Source organism: Camelus bactrianus, chromosome 18 (genome assembly GCF_048773025.1).
Source record: "Camelus bactrianus isolate YW-2024 breed Bactrian camel chromosome 18, ASM4877302v1, whole genome shotgun sequence".
In the NCBI taxonomy this organism is placed as follows: domain Eukaryota; kingdom Metazoa; phylum Chordata; class Mammalia; order Artiodactyla; family Camelidae; genus Camelus; species Camelus bactrianus.
Window position 1 is genome coordinate 23,036,313 of NC_133556.1, and position 19,191 is coordinate 23,055,503.

Here is a 19,191-nt window from a genome sequence, read left to right on the forward strand (position 1 = left end):
TCGGATTCGGGCCGTCCTGTGAGATGTGCCCCACACCTGTTCCTCTGTGCCCCTCTTCTCCCAGCTCTTAGCTGGGCTCACTCTAAGGGCCTCCCCCTGGGGCTACTGCAACAGCAACTAATGGTTATTTACTTGCTCACCGTATGCTAAGCTCTCTTCAAGCAGTATCTTTGCAGACACCTGGCCAGGTGTCTGCTGTTACCTCCACTCACTGAGGTGGGAGGCAAAGGGACAGTGACAGTCACCCGGCTTTTAAGAGGTAGAGCTGGGATTCGCTTCCTGATTGATCTCCTGGCCAGCTCTCTCAGCCCATTTGTGCCACATGCCAGTGCTCAGGTGATGGACCAAAGACATCACTCAAGTTGTGAACGTGCTCAGAAAACTTTGCTGGCTTGTGCAGGAAAAGCCAGGTTCCTCAGCCTGGCCCTCACAGCCACCCGCCCTCCACAGTCTGACCCTAACCTAACCGGTTAGCTTCCTCCCTTGCTGCTGCCCATTCACAAGTACAGTAAATATAAGAGCCCGCCTTGCCTCACCCTGCAGAGTTCCACCTTGTACCGTCCCTCATACCAATCCCTTTCCATCCATTGTGGACAAAACCGGAGGCAGCCCCACCATGGTCAGGAGGGAGCTCCCTTCCGTGACATTCAGGCAGTGCCTCCCCCATCCACTCTGACCCACAGTCACTCCCTCCCCTGGTTTTAAAATCCCCCCAGGCAGTGTCTGGCCAAACGCTTTGCATGCAACAGAACTCAAGACACTGAGCAAATGGAAGAAGGAATGAACCAGTAGTTGCCAGGGAAGAATGATTGTCTAGCATTCAGAAAGCATCTATTAGGCTCCTACTGTGGACAAGGCACTCTGCTAGTCTAGGACCAGTGCCTTGCATTGTGTCTCTCTGTCTCTGCCTCTCTCTGTCTCTGCCTCTCTCTTTCTCACACATACACACACTTACATGCCTGTGCAACATGTCTTGCTTTTTTACATCAGACCTTGGAACTTGCGTCCTACATAAATCTCCAAGCAGTCCAGCCTAGCAAGGAGTCTGCCATGTGTCTTGGGACACAGTTGAACATGTTTTCACATCTATGGAACACAAATGGCTGGTTCCAGAAAACCACTTTTGGCCACATTGCGGGATGCACTGTAGGGGGCCCGGGACCCCAGGGTCTTAATTCTAGCGACCTGTCTCTGGCAGGCTTGACGATGAGATCGCTCAGAAGAACAACGCCCTGAAGAAGATTCGCGAGCTGGAGGGTCACATCTCCGACCTCCAGGAGGACTTGGACTCAGAACGGGCCGCGAGGAACAAGGCTGAGAAGCAGAAACGGGACCTGGGGGAGGAGCTGGAGGCGCTGAAGACAGAGCTGGAGGACACGCTGGACAGCACGGCCACCCAACAGGAGCTCAGGTGAGAGGGTGGCCCTGCTGTCCCGCCGCACCGAAGGGATGGATGGTGGAGAAGGAGCAAACCTGAGCAAATCCTGAGTCACAGGGTTCTTCAGGCCCGACATGTACTGTCCTGATTGCGTTTGGCTTTAACTCATAGAAGCGTGTTTATTTTCAATCTTATTTTGCATCATAACAGGAGGACATATTCAATAAAAATGATTTGGAAACTATAGAGTTAGATACTAAAAACATCACCCGCAGTCCCACCACAGTTGACATTCTGGGGAATTTCATTCCTGACTTTTTCCTGTGTGTACTTAGTGTGCATAATAAGTAAATCCCCAACATCCAGTCTCCAATTGTGTGTGAATAACTTGTGTTAAATTTTTAAAATAATATTGAACAGATGGCTCTTTGATTGGAGAGTCACTGCTGGCTGGCGGACAGACAATAGCAACCAAAAACCCAAACCAAAACAAAACCCACCACAAAAAAATGGGTCTCCTGCTAGATAATGAATGCTGCCTTTAGTGAAATAGGTCATTTATTCATTCAACAAATACACCAATGTATTTTGAGAGCGCCCTGTGTCAAGTACTGTGCTAGCATTGGAATTTATTTCCCACATTTCGGGTTTCGGCTGTATCACTTACCTGGGCCTAGAAGCCAGCACAGTATCCTGCTCCCTTCCCTCTGGCCCAGTGCAGGGGCTCTGAGTCAGACTATCTGGGTTCAAATTCTTGCTCTGTCACACAATGGTTTTAACACCTTGGGCAAGCTGCTTACTCTTTCTTAGCCTTCGTTTTCTCATCTGTAAAATGGAAATAACAATATACTTGCCTCTTAGGGTTGCTCTGAATATTTATATGAGATGGTATATACCCAGAACTTAGGCCAGGGCCTGGCATATAGTGCATGCTCGGCAAATAAGAGCTAACGTTCATATGTGCAGAAAATTTTGCAATTCGCTTTGCAAACCTTCCATTATCATTTGTTGGATTTCGTGTATTTGTTTGCCGGTCCTGGGAGATTCTGGACAGGTAGCAATGCTCCTCGTTTTGCAGCTGAGGAGATTCCAGGTCCAGGGAGGGTAGGTCACTCACCGAGAACACACAGCCAGGGAGGGGGTGGTGATGGAGACTTCAGGGTCCTGGGAAAGCTCTCGTTCTCTGTGCAGCACTGTCTGAGGTGAACTGCCGTCTCCCCCTGCTGCCACCTACTGTGCTCTTCCCACCCAGAGCCAAGAGGGAGCAGGAGGTGACGATGCTGAAGAAGGCCCTGGACGAGGAGACGCGGTCCCATGAGGCCCAGGTGCAGGAGATGAGGCAGAAGCACACACAGGTTGTGGAGGAGCTCACTGAGCAGCTGGAGCAGTTCAAGAGGGTGAGTTGCAACGCCTTTTTTGTGATAACAAAATAAAAAGAGCAATATGTCAACAGCTTCAAAGAACTACATATCAGGGACCTTACTAAGACCAATTACGAGCTATAATGTCTCTAAGGAGTGATAGCAGCCTGCGTTTATTAAGTGCTTACTGCACACTGTCGAGTCATCTTTACAACCACCCTATGGGATATGGACAAGCCCATTTTACACACGAAGAAACTGAGGTCCAGAGCACCTAGAGGTCACACAGCTAGTCAGTCTTTCTTTGGAAAGAGCTGCTCGCACCACCAGCTGACAGCATCCGTTTCTGACCTGCGCAAAGCAGGAGCGGGCTGGGAAGGCCGGCCCACCATCTCAGGAGCACTGAAAAGGAGGGCTGTCTGTGTTTTACCTCTGAGCACTTTTCAGATTGTTGGGGAAAACTGGTGACATCATTCCTACCTTGGCTTCCTTTACACATGGGTAGTTTTGTCACTGTTCTGGAAAAAAGGGTTTAGGGGAGTCCAGATCCCATGAGGTCCCCCAGGGCCCTTGCTTATCCGCATGCACTGCTACCCTAAGAGGCACTTTGTCCCTGTCCGAGGTCCCAGCAGTGCTTAGTCATGCCTGGGACAGAGGAATGGCCTCTGAGGCTGCCTGGGCACTGCATAGCACCTTCCTGGGGGCTGAGGAGGAGCCGAATGCTGTTTCCTCTGCTCTTGGGACCCACACGCTTCTCTCTTGCTTGTTTCTGCCTCCCTACAGCCCTGGGAGAAGCCTCCTCCTTTTGCATGCTTCTTCCCAAAACATGGTTTTTTTCTTAGGGAAACACACGTGCCTACAGTAGCTGGTTAGGTAAAATAACTTCCTCTTAACTTTCACAGAAAGAGCAGTGTACATTTGATGATTAATGTGATGGGCAGTAGGGAGTGGTGGTGACTGGGGCCAAGTGGAGCCTGACTGCCCCATTTACAGGGCCAGCTGCTACGCAGGTCCAGCTGATTGTTGCCTTGGAGGAGGGAAAGACCCCTGTTTCCAGATCTTTAGTTTGTTTTTTGAAAGTCAGAATTATTGAGGTGCATGCAGTAAAATTCAGCAATTTTCAGTGTATATAGGTCAATGAATTTTGACAAATGTATTCATTAGGGAAACCACCACCCAGTCTTGATATGGAACATGAGATTTTCTAAAAAAGAAGCCTGGGAATCCAGATTTTTATGTGATGTTTCTTTATTAAAGTGTTAGAAGGCACTGCATGGATCAAACAGAACATGATGGCAGGTTGGCTGTAGCCCAGGGGATGCCAGTTTGTAACTTCTGAGCTTTCAGAAAACAGAATCCAAAAAGTCTCACTGGTGATTATGTGTCCCTTCCCTGAGGTGGGGAGCACAGGTCCCCAGACCTACCCCGAGGGAGGGAAAGGAAAGAGGAAGACTCCCCAACAACGTAGGTCCGTATCTTAAAACGCTCTCCCAGCCACAGCTATAATGCCTTCTCCCCCCCCCCCCCCCCCCCGTTTCTCTGGCCAGGCCAAGGCCAACCTGGAAAAGAACAAGCAGACGCTGGAGAAGGAGAATGCGGACCTGTCCGGGGAGCTGCGGGTCCTGAGCCAGGCCAAGCAGGAGGTGGAGCACAAGAAGAAGAAGCTGGAGGTGCAGCTGCAGGAGCTGCAGTCCAAGTGCAGCGATGGGGAGCGGGCCCGGGCCGAGCTCAACGACAAGGTCCACAAGCTGCAGGTGAGGCGGGTGTCGCTGGGACCGACCCTGGGAGGGACGGAGCTCCTCCAGCCAACTGAAGCCTCTTGCGCTGCAGAGCCAGTCTGTTTCCTCTAGTTACATTCCACGGGGAGATGAGATGGTTGCCCTGTTCAATTTAATATTTCAAAACCCTCATCTGTTCATTCAATGAGTATTTGAGTGCCTGCTGTATGCCAGGCACTGTGTTTAATCCTGAGATACAATGTAAGGAAGAAGACAGACCCTGTGCCTGCCCTAGGAAGACTCCAGCCTAGGGGAGAGAAAGACATTAATAACCACACAAATGAATGTCAAATGATGCTGGAAAGGGGAGGCTAATCCAATAAATGTAAATATATGGGGGCCTGGCCTGCAGGAGGAGGAATCAGGAAAGGCTTTCCTAAGATGGACATGTAGTCTGACAGATAAGTAGAAGTCTATCTACTTACAGGCAGAGGGAACAGCATGTGCAAAGGCTCAGTGGTATGTGGGAAATTAGAAGCGATCATGTAAGGCAAGCAGAGCTACAGCGTCAAGTTGGGAAGGGAAGTGTGGCACAAAATGGGACTGGTGAGGTAGGTTATGGCCAGAGGACAGAGGGCCTTCAAGGCCCTATTTCTGGTCTCTACTCTGAGTGATGGGAAACCACTGATGGGTTTTAAGCTGAAGAATGATGTGGCCTGTTTGTCTTTGGTTTTAATTAGCTTTGAATAGCCAAATGTGTCTTTCCTTTCACGGAATATTTTTGATAAATATTTAATGTGCTTACAGCCTGGGATGAGGGACAGGGAAGCATTAAGTATGAATTTCTCACATCCAGGTGAGCGCAGGGGTTTTGCTATCCCAGTACAAGCAATGTCCCGGAGGAGTGGGGTCACGATCATTGATAGCCTCATTGTAAATGGGAAGTGAGCACGGATGGTGAGCTAGTATCTCCAGAAGGAATTGCTCAGAGATACCAGGGCCTGCAGTAAAAGGCAGAGAAAGGCAGAGGGCTTTTACCTTTAGTGTCTGAGTCTTCGGTTTTGCCATAAGGGTCAGTGAAAGGGCAAAGAGTAGGGGTGAGGAAGAGGGGTGGTAGGGGTGGGGCCCTTGGAAGTGGAGGTAACACCTGCAACCTCTTCTCTAGCTTTAGAGGCAGATGCGTCTGAACCATCTCTCAGTGTCTGGACCCTCAGACCTGCTGCTTCATCTCCCCACCTCGGGAGGGATCAGGGCCCAGTCAATAGAGCCTAGGGCTCTAACCGGGTCTTAGAAGCAGAGTTTACAGCCAGGATTTGCAACTTGAGTGACTGTGACCCAGCCCTCTAGCTCAGGGATACTTCTCAATCAGTGGATACCCCAAGGCCCGTCATATGAGTTAAAAGGGCTCTTCCTACTTAACGAGGGTCCTGTTCTAGAGGTCCCGACTAACGGCAGTCTCTCGGCACCCTCAGAATGAAGTGGAGAGTGTCACGGGGATGCTCAACGAGGCGGAGGGGAAGGCCATCAAGCTGGCCAAGGACGTGGCGTCCCTGGGGTCCCAGCTCCAGGACACCCAGGTGGGTATCATGCTGTGTCATCGAGTGGCACCTGGGGTACGACCTTCTTGGGGGTGGGTCCCTGGGACTTCCGCGCATGTCCTTTTCGTAGGAGCTGCTGCAGGAAGAAACCCGGCAGAAGCTCAACGTGTCCACCAAGCTGCGCCAGCTGGAGGATGAGAGGAACAGCCTGCAGGACCAGCTGGATGAGGAGATGGAGGCCAAGCAGAACCTGGAGCGCCACATCTCAACTCTGAATATCCAGGTGCTGGCTGCGTGTCCTCGCTTCTCTGGGCCTGAGCCCTTAAGGGTAGCCTGGGGGCTCTGGTGTGATGACGGGTGAGCGCTGGCGCCAGTGTGCTTGGCTCGCCGGCTTCCCCTGATGTTGCATTTCTTCAACCTTCAGGAGAGTGATTCTCAGGGTGCAGGGGGTAGGGATGGGACTCCCTCACCGCCCTCCTCTCACCCCACCCTGGACACTGCCATTTCAGCTCTCCGATTCGAAGAAGAAGCTGCAGGACTTTGCCAGCACTGTGGAATCCCTGGAAGAGGGCAAGAAGAGGTTCCAGAAGGAAATCGAGGGCCTCACCCAGCAGTACGAAGAGAAGGCAGCTGCTTATGACAAACTGGAAAAGACCAAGAACAGGCTTCAGCAGGAGCTGGACGACCTGGTCGTCGATTTGGACAACCAGCGGCAACTGGTGTCCAACTTGGAAAAGAAGCAGAAGAAGTTTGATCAGGTAGGGGCTGAGGGGCCCTCCGCTCAGTTCACAGACACTGACTGGGGCGCGGGGGGTGGGTCTGCAAAGCAGCCGGTGTGGCTGCTGTGGGTCAGCATCCCCCCCCCTGCTCCAGCGGGGGGCGATGGAGGGCTGGCCTGCTTTGGGTGAGACAGGAGGGCTCCTGGGTCAGAATGGGGAGTGTGGCAGGGCCTCGACAGCTGTGACCTTCCAGGTCCCACCACCCTGAGGGCCATCCAGAAACCCAGTCATGCAGTGCTTTCTAGCCCAGATCAGAAACAAGGCTTATTAATTTCATTCACTTAACAAGCATTTATTGAGTGCCTACTGAGAATTCCATTTAGCGTCTACCCTTTGAATACCATTTTCCCCTAACATTTTGTTACAAAGAATTTTGAGCCCACAGCAAAGCTGAATGCCTTGTACAGGGAACACCTGTATCCCCATCACCTGGGTTCGATCACGAACATTGCACCATACAGACTTTATCACACATTTATTTGTAAGGGTGAACTGTCCCTGTCACCTGCATCTCACCTTTTGGATGCATTCCAAAGCAAATTAGACATCTGCTCACTTGCCCCTTGATCCCTCAGCATTGCACATTAACTACGGTTCATTAAAATTTTTTATATAGATTTCATTCTTTGAACTTTTCGGGGGGAGAGGGGACAATTAGCTTATTTATTTATTAAATGGAGGTACTGGAGATTGAACCCAGGACCTCATGCATGCTAAGCATGTGCTCTACCACTGAGCTGTACCCTCCCCCTGCATTCATTTTTAAAAATAATTTTTCTCCCTTTGAGGTAAAATTCCCTACAATGAAATGCATACATTTTAAGTGTACACTCACTGAGTTCTGATAAATACATACACCTGTATGACCCAGACTCCTCTAAATACCAACTTTTCAGGTATTTACTCAGATTTAATAAATATGATTTGGTTTACAAGTGACTCAGGTAGGGGAGGACATAGCTCAGTGGTAGACCATGTGCTTAGCATGCAAGAGGCCTGGGTTCAATCTCCGGTAATGCCCTTAAAAAAAAACAAAACAAGTGACTTGGGATTTATTCCAAAAATCAATTTTGGGATTGTACTCTGAGGCCCAATGCCTGGGGTGTGGGGGCTCAGTGCCCCTCCCCGACTGGACTCAGTGCCGGGCTTCCGTCACCCATCCCTCCTCTGCGCTGGAGGCTTGTCCTCACTGCTCCTAATCTGCTGCTTCATTATCTGGTCGAGGGCCTGACGTTGCTTTTTTCTTTTCCTGTCACATCCAGTGGAGAGTGTGTTGACTGCTGTCTGGGAGTCCCTGTTATTTACCTGTCTTTGCTGAATTCAGGCCGTCTGGGTTTTGGATGTGACCACATATACTTTGTCTCTCTGAAGATGAGATTAACGCCTACCGCACTCATAGGGCACTTCTGTGAGGGAGCTACTGTGGCCGTGAAACAACAGAGGAATAACTGGCCTCTGGCAGGATTAAATGTCACTCTGATCTCAGTCGCAGTACGTTCTAACCAGCGTTAGTGATTTCAAAGCACAAAGATGCAGCAGATGCTGGCTCTGCATTAGGGTGACCTAGAAGTTGGTGAGGACTATTGTAAACTGTTTCCACAGACTTACTTCCACCTGCACCAGGATGCATTCAGTGGCTCCTTCCCCGTGTTTGCAGTTAAATGCAGCCAACCCTCGGGCAGGCCTAGAGCTCACCTCTGGGTCTTCTGCTGTGTTGCAGTTGTTAGCCGAGGAGAAAACCATCTCTTCCAAATATGCGGATGAAAGGGACAGAGCCGAGGCGGAAGCCAGGGAGAAGGAAACCAAGGCCTTGTCCCTGGCGCGGGCCCTGGAGGAGGCCTTGGAAGCCAAAGAGGAACTCGAGAGGACCAACAAGATGCTCAAAGCCGAGATGGAGGATCTGGTTAGCTCCAAGGATGATGTGGGCAAGAACGTAAGTCGCTCTTCTTCGTCTCTGCTTGTCCAGGTTTCCCCCACCCGCCCTCTCTGCTGTTTTTCAGTCCATGGTCGGGGAGGGGGTGGTTGGCTCTGTGCCTTTTTCACGATAAGCAACCATCAGGAACTGAAGGCACCCTCAGGCTGGTGCAAAGACAGAGCCTGGCTGCCAACAGCACTTGGTGTGGGGCAGGTGGGGTGGGGATCTGAGTCAAGGTTCTGAGGAAGGCTCTGGTCTGGACTCCTGGTCACACATCCTGTGGGTGGCAAAAGCCATCTCCTTGACCTTGATGAACTGCCTGTCACTGGGGTGGCTGGACCATCCTCACAAAGTCAACCCTCATGTAAACAAGGTCCATGAGCTGGAGAAGTCCAAGAGGGCCCTGGAAACCCAGATGGAGGAGATGAAGACCCAGCTGGAAGAGCTAGAGGACGAGCTGCAGGCCACAGAGGACGCCAAGCTGCGGCTCGAGGTCAACATGCAGGCCCTCAAGGGCCAGTTCGAGCGAGATCTCCAGGCCCGGGATGAGCAGAATGAAGAAAAGAGGAGGCAGCTCCAGAGGCAGGTAATCCATCTGGGGGGTGGAAGGGTGGGGGGAAGGGGACATGGGGCGGCCTGCTTCCTTCCTTCCACCGCCACTTCCTGGAGACTCTGATTTCTCACCTGTGAGCACGGGATGAGAAACCCACCTCGCAGGTGGTTGTGCTCACCTGGGCGCTGGGTCAAGGCTGCGGCAGGGGGAAGGGCTCCGAGGGGCGGTCCTGCCCCCCAGCGCACGTCCCTCTCCTCGCTCAGCTTCACGAGTACGAGACGGAACTGGAAAACGAGAGAAAGCAGCGTGCCCTGGCAGCTGCGGCCAAGAAGAAGCTGGAGGTGGATCTGAAAGACCTGGAGCTGCAGGCCGACTCGGCCATCAAGGGGAGGGAGGAAGCCATCAAGCAGCTTCGAAAACTGCAGGTGGGTGATGCCCTGAGAGCGCGGCGAGGGAAGTCGGGTCAGCAGCAGGCCTCCCTTGGTCGCTGCTGCCTGTTCTACACCATTTAGCTTTTGGTGGCTGTTTCCAGCCCTGGGTGGGGCACTGTCATCGGGCATTTGGCCGCAGCCCTCAGGTCACATCACCATGCCTTAGGTCGGCTGAGCCCAGCTAGAATGGTGCCCCCAAGCAGCCACCTGGCCACCTGAGGCTGAGGGCTCTGTGGTTACGTGGGAAATTCCAGGTGTTGGCACAGAAAGGCAATCTGAGCAGCAGGTCTCAGTAAGGACCTCCTGGCTTGTCCCTCCTGTTGACTCACGCAGGCTCAGATGAAGGACTTCCAGAGAGAGCTGGAAGACGCCCGTGCCTCCAGGGAGGAGATCTTTGCCACGGCCAAAGAGAACGAGAAGAAAGCCAAGAGCTTGGAAGCAGAGCTCATGCAGTTGCAGGAGGTGAAGACTTCTCCTGGCTCTGAGAGCCCTGGTGGGGAGACTGTGGTAGCAGCCCTGGGCACCCAGGCTTGTGCACCCTAGTCCAGCATCCCACATGGGTGGACCCCGTAGCGAGGGCAGGGAGAGACACGGGGTTTTCTCCATGATGTATCTGCAGGCCTCCCCCTGGGCTCAGAGGAGGCAGAGCCACTGTCAAGGGTGGCCGTGGAGACTGCTGGGGGCCTGGTGACATGAGCAGGGTGGATGCTTGGGGCAGGGGATTCAGTCCTTCCCTGGCGGACAACAGGTTTCCTTCCCCACCGCCTCCCACCATCCAGGATCTAGCCGCAGCCGAGAGGGCTCGCAAACAGGCAGACCTGGAGAAGGAGGAACTGGCCGAAGAGCTGGCCAGCAGCGTGTCAGGAAGGTATGAGCCGCATGGGGAGGAAGGGGGTGGTCCCTAGACTCAGATGATGAAGGAGAGACAGTCACAGGAGAGCCTCCTGGACCCCATTTTAATGCTGAAAATGATGCAATGTTCAGCTGAGCTCGTGATGGGGGTCATGGAGATTTCATACCCTATTTGGGGGTGTAGCTCAGTGAACAGCAGGGTGGGAACAGGCATCCGGGAAATCAGGGAGGAGAGAGCTCATCCTGGTCCCAGGCCTGCTCTGCTGATCCCAGCTGACTCCCCACTTCCCAGCTGTGTGACTCTGGATAAGCTTCTCTGAGCCTCAGTTATAAAAGAGGGAAACTCCACAGCGTTGCTCTTTTAAGAGAGGAAGTTCTCTGAGGCGGAGGCGGCTGGAGGCCCCAGAGCTGCTGCCTTCCCCTTAGGAACACGCTGCAGGATGAGAAACGCCGCCTGGAAGCCCGGATCGCGCAGCTGGAGGAGGAGCTGGAGGAAGAACAAGGCAACATGGAGGCTATGAGTGACCGCGTCCGGAAGGCCACGCAGCAGGTGGGCACAGGGCAGCACGTGCCTTGGATCTGCCCTGGTTCAGGACATGCCTTACAGGCTCCTGTGTGCCAGGCCTGGGTTGGGGTGATGACAGCGTGGAGACAGGGAGTAGCGACCCGCCGTGTCCACTCCCATGTACCCATCCCCTCTTCCGGTCACGCCAGCACCCTGCTCGCTATCCTCGGAGCACTCAGCACCAGCCTGCAGGGTCCCCACTTGGTGGTTCCCTCCAGCAGATGATGCATGCCTTCCTGCTCTTTCCCCAGCCCCTATCAACAGTGAGCACTCAGTGACATCACTGGGCACCACCAGCTCCACGATGGGGACCATTGTGTGACCTAGAGCCAGGGAGCCCGGGTGGCACTAGGATGTTGCCCGGAAGAGCTGTCTCTTGAGCTGAACCTTAAAGGATGACTAGGAAGGAGCTGGTGGCTGGAGGAGAGGGGGAGGACTCCTGGGTGCTCCAGCTCCAGGGACTCACACAGAGGCAGACAAAGGCTGGGGACTGCGGGGAAGTTCATCTCAGTTGATCACCTCTATGCCCCCTGTGCCCTCCACCTGGTGACCTTACCCTCCTCTCCAGGCTGAGCAGCTCAGCAACGAGCTGGCCACGGAGCGCAGCACCGCCCAGAAGAATGAGAGCGCGCGGCAGCAGCTTGAGCGGCAGAACAAGGAGCTGCGGAGCAAGCTGCAGGAGATGGAGGGGGCAGTCAAATCCAAGTTCAAGTCCACCATTGCAGCACTGGAGGCCAAGATTGCACAACTGGAGGAGCAGGTCGAGCAGGAGGCCAGGTACGACGGGACCAGCACCCCAATGACAGCCTGCTGGCCAGTGAGTGGCAGGGTGTTGGGGGTCAGCCAGCCCCTCTGGGCATCAGTTTGGGCTGAGAAATGAGCTCAGTGGTACCCACGCTGCAGCTGTGCTGGGAGAGCTAAGTGAGAACACAGGAAGGTGCGTGCCCTCGCCTGGATCCTCACTGACATCAGCCAGGCTCCCCAGGAGCTCACATCCCTTTACCTAACCTGTGTGTGCAGGATGTCACATTAACAGGGACACAAAACGTCAGGCTGTTCAGCACACGCAAACATGGGAAGTCTTCTCCCTTAAATACGTGCGGTCACAGCGCATTCATGGCCCTCAGCTAGGGCTGGAGTCCTTGCATGCCTTTTTCTTCTGGTAGATGACTCACATGCCACACAGCTCACCCACTGAAAGTGTACAGCTCGGTGGCTCTCAGTGTACAGTTTATAGGCAACGCTCATCACAGTCAACTGTAGGACACTGTTACCACCTCAGGAGGAAACCCTGTACCCTTAGCCATCACCCTCTCCCATCCCCAGCCCGAGGCAACCATGGATCTACTTTCTGTCTTTATGGTCCATTCTGGATGTTCTGTAAAATGGAACAACACAGCAGGAGGCCCCTGGTGACTGGTCCTGTCACTGAGCATGTTTTCAGGGTCCCCCGTGATGAGCAGGTGTCAGCACTTCGTTCCTTTCCCTGGACGAATACTATTCCAGGGATGAGCCCTGATTTGGGCTCCGGGAAAGCGCCCACAGTGGGTGGGTATGGTGCCGGTCTGGTTTACACACCGACTGCAGGGGAGGCCCTCCCCCTCTGAACCGTCCCCGCTCCCCGCCCCGTATGCACAGAGACAAGCAGGCGGCCACCAAGTCGCTGAAGCAGAAGGACAAGAAGCTGAAGGAGGCCCTGCTGCAGGTGGAGGAGGAGCGCAAGATGGCAGAGCAGTACAAGGAGCAGGTACCCGCGCCCCCGCCCCGCCCAGCCCTGCTGCCTGGCCACGGGGCCCCCCTGACCCCCAGGTCACTCCCTGACAGGCCGAGAAAGGAAACGTGAGGGTCAAGCAACTCAAGAGGCAGCTGGAGGAGGCGGAGGAAGAGTCTCAGCGCATCAACGCCAACCGCAGGAAGCTGCAGCGGGAGCTGGATGAGGCCACGGAGAGCAACGAGGCCATGGGCCGCGAGGTGACGGCGCTCAAGAGCAAGCTCAGGTGAGGGCCCGACCCCCGGGGGCCTCGTCTCGTGGGCCGGGCGCGCAGGTCAGCCTGGAGCACCCGCAGAGACTCGGGGTATCGACGCAAAGCCTCCCTCTCCCCAAAGCCCTGGCGGCTTTCCTGCTCAGCATCGGGGACGCGGCGCCAGCCAGCGGGTGCGGGACGGGGGTGGGGCCAGATCACACTGAGCAGCACGCCTCCTATTCTAACAACCGACACATCCCATCCTCCTGGTGAGGAGAAGGAGGAGGCAGCATCTCCATCTCCTGAACTCTTTCTTCACTGCATCCTCGACAACTGCAGAATCCCTTCTCTCTTAACCTTTTCTCTGGACTTTCTCTTCCCCACCTTTCCCTCAATCATGGTTTTTCAGCACTGCTGATGTTTGGAGCTGGACAATTCTTTGTTTATCGTGGGCTGCCCTGTGCATTGTAGGATGCTGCACTGCATCCCTGGCCTCCACCCACTAGACGCAGTGGCATGTCCCCGGATGTCCCCCGGGGGTGCCATCATCCAGCCAAGACCTTCTGCCTTAGGTGGACTGGGGGCCTCTGTACCTCTGAGCTCCATCCCATCCCCCAGTCCACCTGCTTCCCTGAATGTTTCAGCTCTGAACTTCCTGTCACACTCGCTAACACCCTCCAGGTGGATGATCCAGCCTCTCCAGTCCCTGACTCTCTCTCCTCCAGAGCCCGCCACTCCCTGGGCTTTCCCAGTTAACTTTCAGCCCCAGCCTGACCATCAACCATCTGCCTGCCATCACCTTTCTCTGGCTCACTTCCTGTGTCTCCGCTGGGGTCTTTTTAGCCCCTCGGCTCATCCTCCCTCGGGTGAGACTCTGTGGTTACGGTCAGCCTTTCCCACATCCTCAACACTCTGGTCCCTCCTGCTGTGTTGTACTCACTGGGTTAAAACACAGGTTAAACCCAGCGGCCCACCTTCTGCAGCTCAGAGTGGTGTGGGAAAGCAAACAGGCGTGCTGCCACTGCGCCTGGAAACACCAGGCTGACCCCCTAGTGCTGCCTGGACCTCCACCTCCCCCGTATCCTCTCACTTTTCACCCTCCCTAAACTTACTGTCTCCACCGTCCTCACTCTCAGCTAATGGCCTCACCTCCTGCTTAACGGGAAGCCAGAAACGTTCACTAAGTATAAACAAGCCCCCGCCTCCCTCCATCCCTGCTCGTTTCGTCTACTTTCCCCCCAGTTCTGTGCTGAACTGTCCGGCGCCAGCTGAGGCCAACCCCTGTTGGGCTCCCCTTCTTGTCCACTTGAGGATGTTGCTCTAGAAAGTCTTGCCCTCCTCCCGTGCACATCTTCTCTCTCACTGAGGCACATTCTGTCAGCTGAACAAGCCTCCTAACCCCACTTCCCTGGAGTCTTTTACCACGAAGCTGTAGCCCAGTGGTCAGTCCTCAGCCCTGGCCTGACTCGGCAGCACGTGCTGCTGCTCACTGCTTCTCCTCGCTGCCCTTCCTGGGCACTCCTCTGGCTTCCTTCCCACCTTTCTGGCTGCCTACCTTCATCTCTTCTGCAGGTACCTCGTGTCTCACAGCCTGACCGCCGTCAGACAGCCCAGGCCACCTTTTTGGTCTCTCTCCATCCCCACCTCTGCCTGCCCAGGGCGCCATCTTGGTTCTCTCTTCATCTCCATCTCTGCTCATTCCCTAGGTGATCTCAGTCTGTCTGGTGGCTTCAGAACCCCATCTATGGCTAGTGACGTCCAAGTTTCTATCGCCAGCCCAGACCTCTTGGAATCCTGGGATCCCCGACCTGTTTGACACTTGCACTCAATGCCTAACAGGCAGCTCACACCCAGCATGCCCCAGCCTGAGCCCTGACTGAGCCCCTTCACCCCAAGACCAGCCCTTCTCACAGCCCACCCCAGCTCCAAGCTGCCGCTAACCTGAGCCACAAGCCTTGTGGTCATTATTTTTCTCTCTTACACCTTATATCCAATCTGTTGGGAAATCTGGCCAACTTTCCCTTAAAAAATGCTGTACCCCCAGAATCCACTTCTTGCCACCCTGGTCCCACCTGCCCTCTCCTCCCGTTTAGACAGCTTTCTCAGCCACCTCCTGGACCTCTCTGCTCCCATGCTGACCCCCTTATAGTCTGTGCTCAATGGAAATTAAGTTGGAGCGTGTCCTTCCTTCATTTGGGTCCTTCCATTGACTCCCATCCCACTCAGACCAAAGCAACATCTTCACAATGGTTCAACTAGGCCCTACATGAACTCTGCCCTCTGTCCCCTAAATTACCACTCCACCTCCACCTCGTCCTACACCGCCCCAGGGCCTTTGCACTAGCTGCTCTCCCTGCCCGGACTGTTCTTCCCCCAGCTCCCTGCACAGCTGGCTCCCTCCTTTCCTTCCTTCAGGTGTTTACTCATCCATGTTACTAGAATTTCCCTACCTGTCTGTAATTTCCAACTTTACTCCCTCCAGCTCTCCTCTCTCTTCCTCCCATCGTCATATAACTTGCTATTTATTTTATTTATCTCGTTTACAGTCTGTCCTCAGTCTAGGCCTGCAAGCCCATGAGCACAGAGGTTTTGTCTGCTTATTCACCCCCAGGGTCTAGGATAGTGCTGGGTACAGAGTCAACCTTCAGTCACGGAGTCAGAGATGACGTTTCTCCAACCTCATTCTCATCCCACCGTTGCCACTTTGCCTTAGCCTCTTACCATTTACACTTATGTTGCCTTGATGTTTCCTTTGAAGTTAACTGTGTGAATCATACATGTATCTACTTACAAGTGATTCTTACCACCCCCTGTATTGTTACACCAGTGTCATTTGCATCGACAGGTCACAACGAAATTAAACACAGTGAAAACAAAGCAACAGTGAGTTCTAGCTATTGTGGCCACAGATTGATGACTGTGACCTGAAGGCCTACTTCTCAGTTAAAAAGGAGATGACGGAAGACATCAGCACCAAATAGACATTCTTCGACATAATCAGATGTCTTTAAGAGTTGAAAAGGGAATGCCTTTCTCATTGTGCAATTCAGTTACTCATGGTGTGCCCAGGAACCTTCTGAAATCACCTGGCATCTTGACTCCAGACTGAGAACCACTGCATGGGACAAGGGGAAAGCCCAAAGCCCTTTTGAAAGGGGGAAGAGAGCAGCTGATTCAGGGGACAGGGATTAGGGAAGGAGCCCCCTGACTATGCAAGGTGAGGGGTGGTGTGTCCCCACCGACAGACACCCCCTAGACCTCACTCTGCTGCTAAATGGACACTGCCTTTCCTCAGAGGCGGTCTACGTGGCGGGGAAGCAGTCAGCCTCTCCAGCTCTCTCACCTTTCTGTTGTCACTGCTCCCTTTCTTGGGACCCATGATTCTTGCTGCCCACATTCACCATCCCCTTGGATTCCACCCCAGACAATCAACCCTTCTGAGGCCGTCCAGGCTGGTATCAGACCACCCCTTTTTTACACTTAATATGAACATACATGTAAACGCAGGTAGAAGCCAGGTCCTACCTTTTCTGCCTTCTCTGAGTCTTGTAGATATATAAAAACACAAAATCAAGCCCTGGAGCTTTGAGTGAGGCTGGCAAGCCCAGCCAGCTCCTCAGCGAACAAGGAATTACAAAGCAAGTTTCACCAGCCAGATAAATTTCAACACAAGCTGTTCTTAAGAGCCTGACCAACGTATCCATCATTTCGCATGTTGCCAGGCATCTCCACGTGAGCTGCCAAAGGTGCCCACCTCCACTGTGGGCGTAAAAGGCCACGAAGATAGAGTATAAAGCGAGAGGCTGCTGCAGGCTCCTTGCCCGAATCTGTTTGGGTTCTGTTCCCACAAGTCTCTTTAGTACTAGCATACTCAGATTCCTTTACCTTCCTGACAGGTATGCAGAGTGAGAGGACACCATTTCCGTTCTTAAAAGCAGCTCTGAAGGATAGAAATTTGCTTTTTAATTGAAAGAGAGAGAGAGAGAGAGAGAGAGAAAAGAAAAGGCGTCCTTCTATGTGCCAGCCTCGTCAATAGCTCTTGGCTTCAGGTGCTCCGCCGTAAGATTGACTTAAAGTGCCTTTAATTATTTAATTGAAGCAAATGCCTCTAATGATTTAAAAACGCACTTGAGCGGGAAGATGGTAACCACGGGGGGCTCTCTCTCTCTGTTTCAGAGGTCCCCTCCCCCAGGAAACTCCGCAATGACTCACCAGGTATCATGCCTTCAGCTTCGCGGCTCATGTGTGTGGCTCTTGGTTTCCATCTCCTTTCTGCCAACGCACCCTCCCTGTCTGTCCTCACCCCGTTGTTTTAGCCCTTGCAAATTTCTGAGATTCCTACAAAATCTGAAGGCCTGGATATCTTAGTTCAAAACTGTCTCTCATCAAAACCAAGACTGACACAAGGGAACCTCATCTCTGGACCCATTTCCCCTTTATTCCTTCCTCCTGCTTTGGCGTATGACGTGGCACTAATGTGTCCTTTCACCGCGTGCTCAGAGTTTAGAGGCTTTGTGTCACTTAGAGGGTTCTTACCTGCGTGCGAGGCCCCTCTTCCACTGCGAGGACACGCGGCGGTGCTGTCCCCCCTCGTCTGGTTCAGACACCGCACTAAGTGGGTGTGACAGCTCCACCATCTGGGTACCTTCCGGGAGGATGGCTTCCCTCTGGCTGGTCTGGTTCACAAGTCAGAATTAACACAGCACAGGGTCATGGTGACTGAGGCCCAGCAATATGCCCCCCGTGGTGGGGTTTTCACACACATCTGCGAAGGAAACAAGCTCTCACCCCGATGTCTCACAACCACTGGGCTGCGTGAGGCTTAAGCGAGGCCTAGCTGCTAACTGCATCCTCGGTGCACGTGGGCCACGCCGGCCACCACGGCCAGTGCGGGCCGGGCAAAGCCTTTCCCGGAGGCCTCACAGGCATGTGTTCGTGGGCTGGGGATGGACACCCAAGACCCACGGAGCACATGGGGGCCTTCACAAGACAGGGTGAAGAGGCCTCAGCTTCTCTGGGATTCTAACAACGTCTTCACACGTGAAGTTAGCCCCCTGGGGCCTGGCTTCCCTCTCATCCTCCTTGAGAGGCCCAGCAAGCCCTGTCTTGTGTCTGTCTTCTGTCTTGGAGAATCTCAGCTTTGCTGTCGTGACCCAAATACTTAAAGCTGGGGGAGGTCTTGGCAGGGGGTTTAGGCAGGAGTGTTGTTCCTCTAAGACACAGCTTCTGAGCAGCTCTCCAGCCAGCTCGTTTGGATCACAGGATAAGCTGAACTCTAGGGCTGGCTGGAGTGTAGGGCCCACCGGCTGATGGAAACTGAGTCCTTGCAAAGCAGCAGGTGCTTATACTCTTGTGCTGATTCCTGGCATGTCAACAGTGGCTTAGATGAGTTTCTGCATCCATGAATGGAATCCAGATTCTCTAGGATCAGGCCTTGTGACAAATACAGCCAGTGTCAACCTTTCTCCAGGATTTGAAGCTAGTTCCTTCAAGAGTGTCCCCCGAACCTGAACACTCTGACTTGCAGGACTGGTGCCTGAGCAGGGGGTTTACAGGGACCCTGGCACGATTTACTTCTTAGATCAAGGGAGCGCATTTATCAATTAAACCCTTCTAGTTAGAAAGTGCAGACTCTTCCAAGAGGCAAAAGGAGTGGCTGGAGCCTAGAAGCTTGGGTGAGGCACTGTCTCCCAGCCCCAGGCCATCCCATCCAGCTGTGAACCTGGAGGAGGACAGAGGTGGGTGGGCAGCTGCTGCTCCTCTCTCTGCCCTGTATGCCCGACACTCCTCGGTCCCAAGTTCTGGGAGAACACGGTGTTAAAGAAAGGTGAAGGCTTTTTAAGGTCACCTCCAGAGGGTGAGTGATAGAAAGTTAGTTCTAAAGTAGCTGGAGGTCAGGAAGCTTCCCTCTGACGGGAGAGAGGCTGACCCGAGTCTTTAGGTGGAAATGGCTACAACTTTAAGTATTTATTCCTGATCGCTGCCCCCCCGGGAAGTACCATCCGCTGCACCCAGTGGGTTTTACCAACCTGGGTTTCTCCCACCCCTAGACCCCACAGGCTCGTGTTGGGAAGCCCCTTCTCGGCGATCAGGAATCTCTGGGCCTTGCTCGTGTCTCTGGTCTTACCTGTCTGAGC

General features: G+C 53.6%; 1 protein-coding gene across 4 annotated transcripts in view; it reads left to right on the plus strand.

Annotated features, from left to right (window-relative positions):
- Positions 1 to 19,191, plus strand: part of MYH11 (myosin heavy chain 11) — a 105,770-nt gene that overhangs the window by 85,136 nt on the left and 1,443 nt on the right. For 2 of the 4 annotated variants that reach the window (XM_074346292.1, XM_074346293.1), the window contains 16 exons: positions 1,199 to 1,411; positions 2,631 to 2,775; positions 4,287 to 4,493; positions 5,930 to 6,034; positions 6,126 to 6,278; positions 6,505 to 6,753; positions 8,495 to 8,707; positions 9,063 to 9,275; positions 9,506 to 9,667; positions 10,007 to 10,135; positions 10,453 to 10,541; positions 10,952 to 11,075; positions 11,659 to 11,867; positions 12,729 to 12,837; positions 12,915 to 13,087; positions 17,231 to 17,269. In XM_074346292.1, the coding sequence (XP_074202393.1) occupies positions 1,199 to 1,411; positions 2,631 to 2,775; positions 4,287 to 4,493; positions 5,930 to 6,034; positions 6,126 to 6,278; positions 6,505 to 6,753; positions 8,495 to 8,707; positions 9,063 to 9,275; positions 9,506 to 9,667; positions 10,007 to 10,135; positions 10,453 to 10,541; positions 10,952 to 11,075; positions 11,659 to 11,867; positions 12,729 to 12,837; positions 12,915 to 13,087; positions 17,231 to 17,261 (2,524 nt within the window). In that variant the 3' untranslated portion in view covers positions 17,262 to 17,269. The remainder of the gene's footprint in view (positions 1 to 1,198; positions 1,412 to 2,630; positions 2,776 to 4,286; positions 4,494 to 5,929; positions 6,035 to 6,125; positions 6,279 to 6,504; positions 6,754 to 8,494; positions 8,708 to 9,062; positions 9,276 to 9,505; positions 9,668 to 10,006; positions 10,136 to 10,452; positions 10,542 to 10,951; positions 11,076 to 11,658; positions 11,868 to 12,728; positions 12,838 to 12,914; positions 13,088 to 17,230; positions 17,270 to 19,191) is intronic. The other 2 variants (XM_074346290.1, XM_074346291.1) reach the window with 1 other exon arrangement.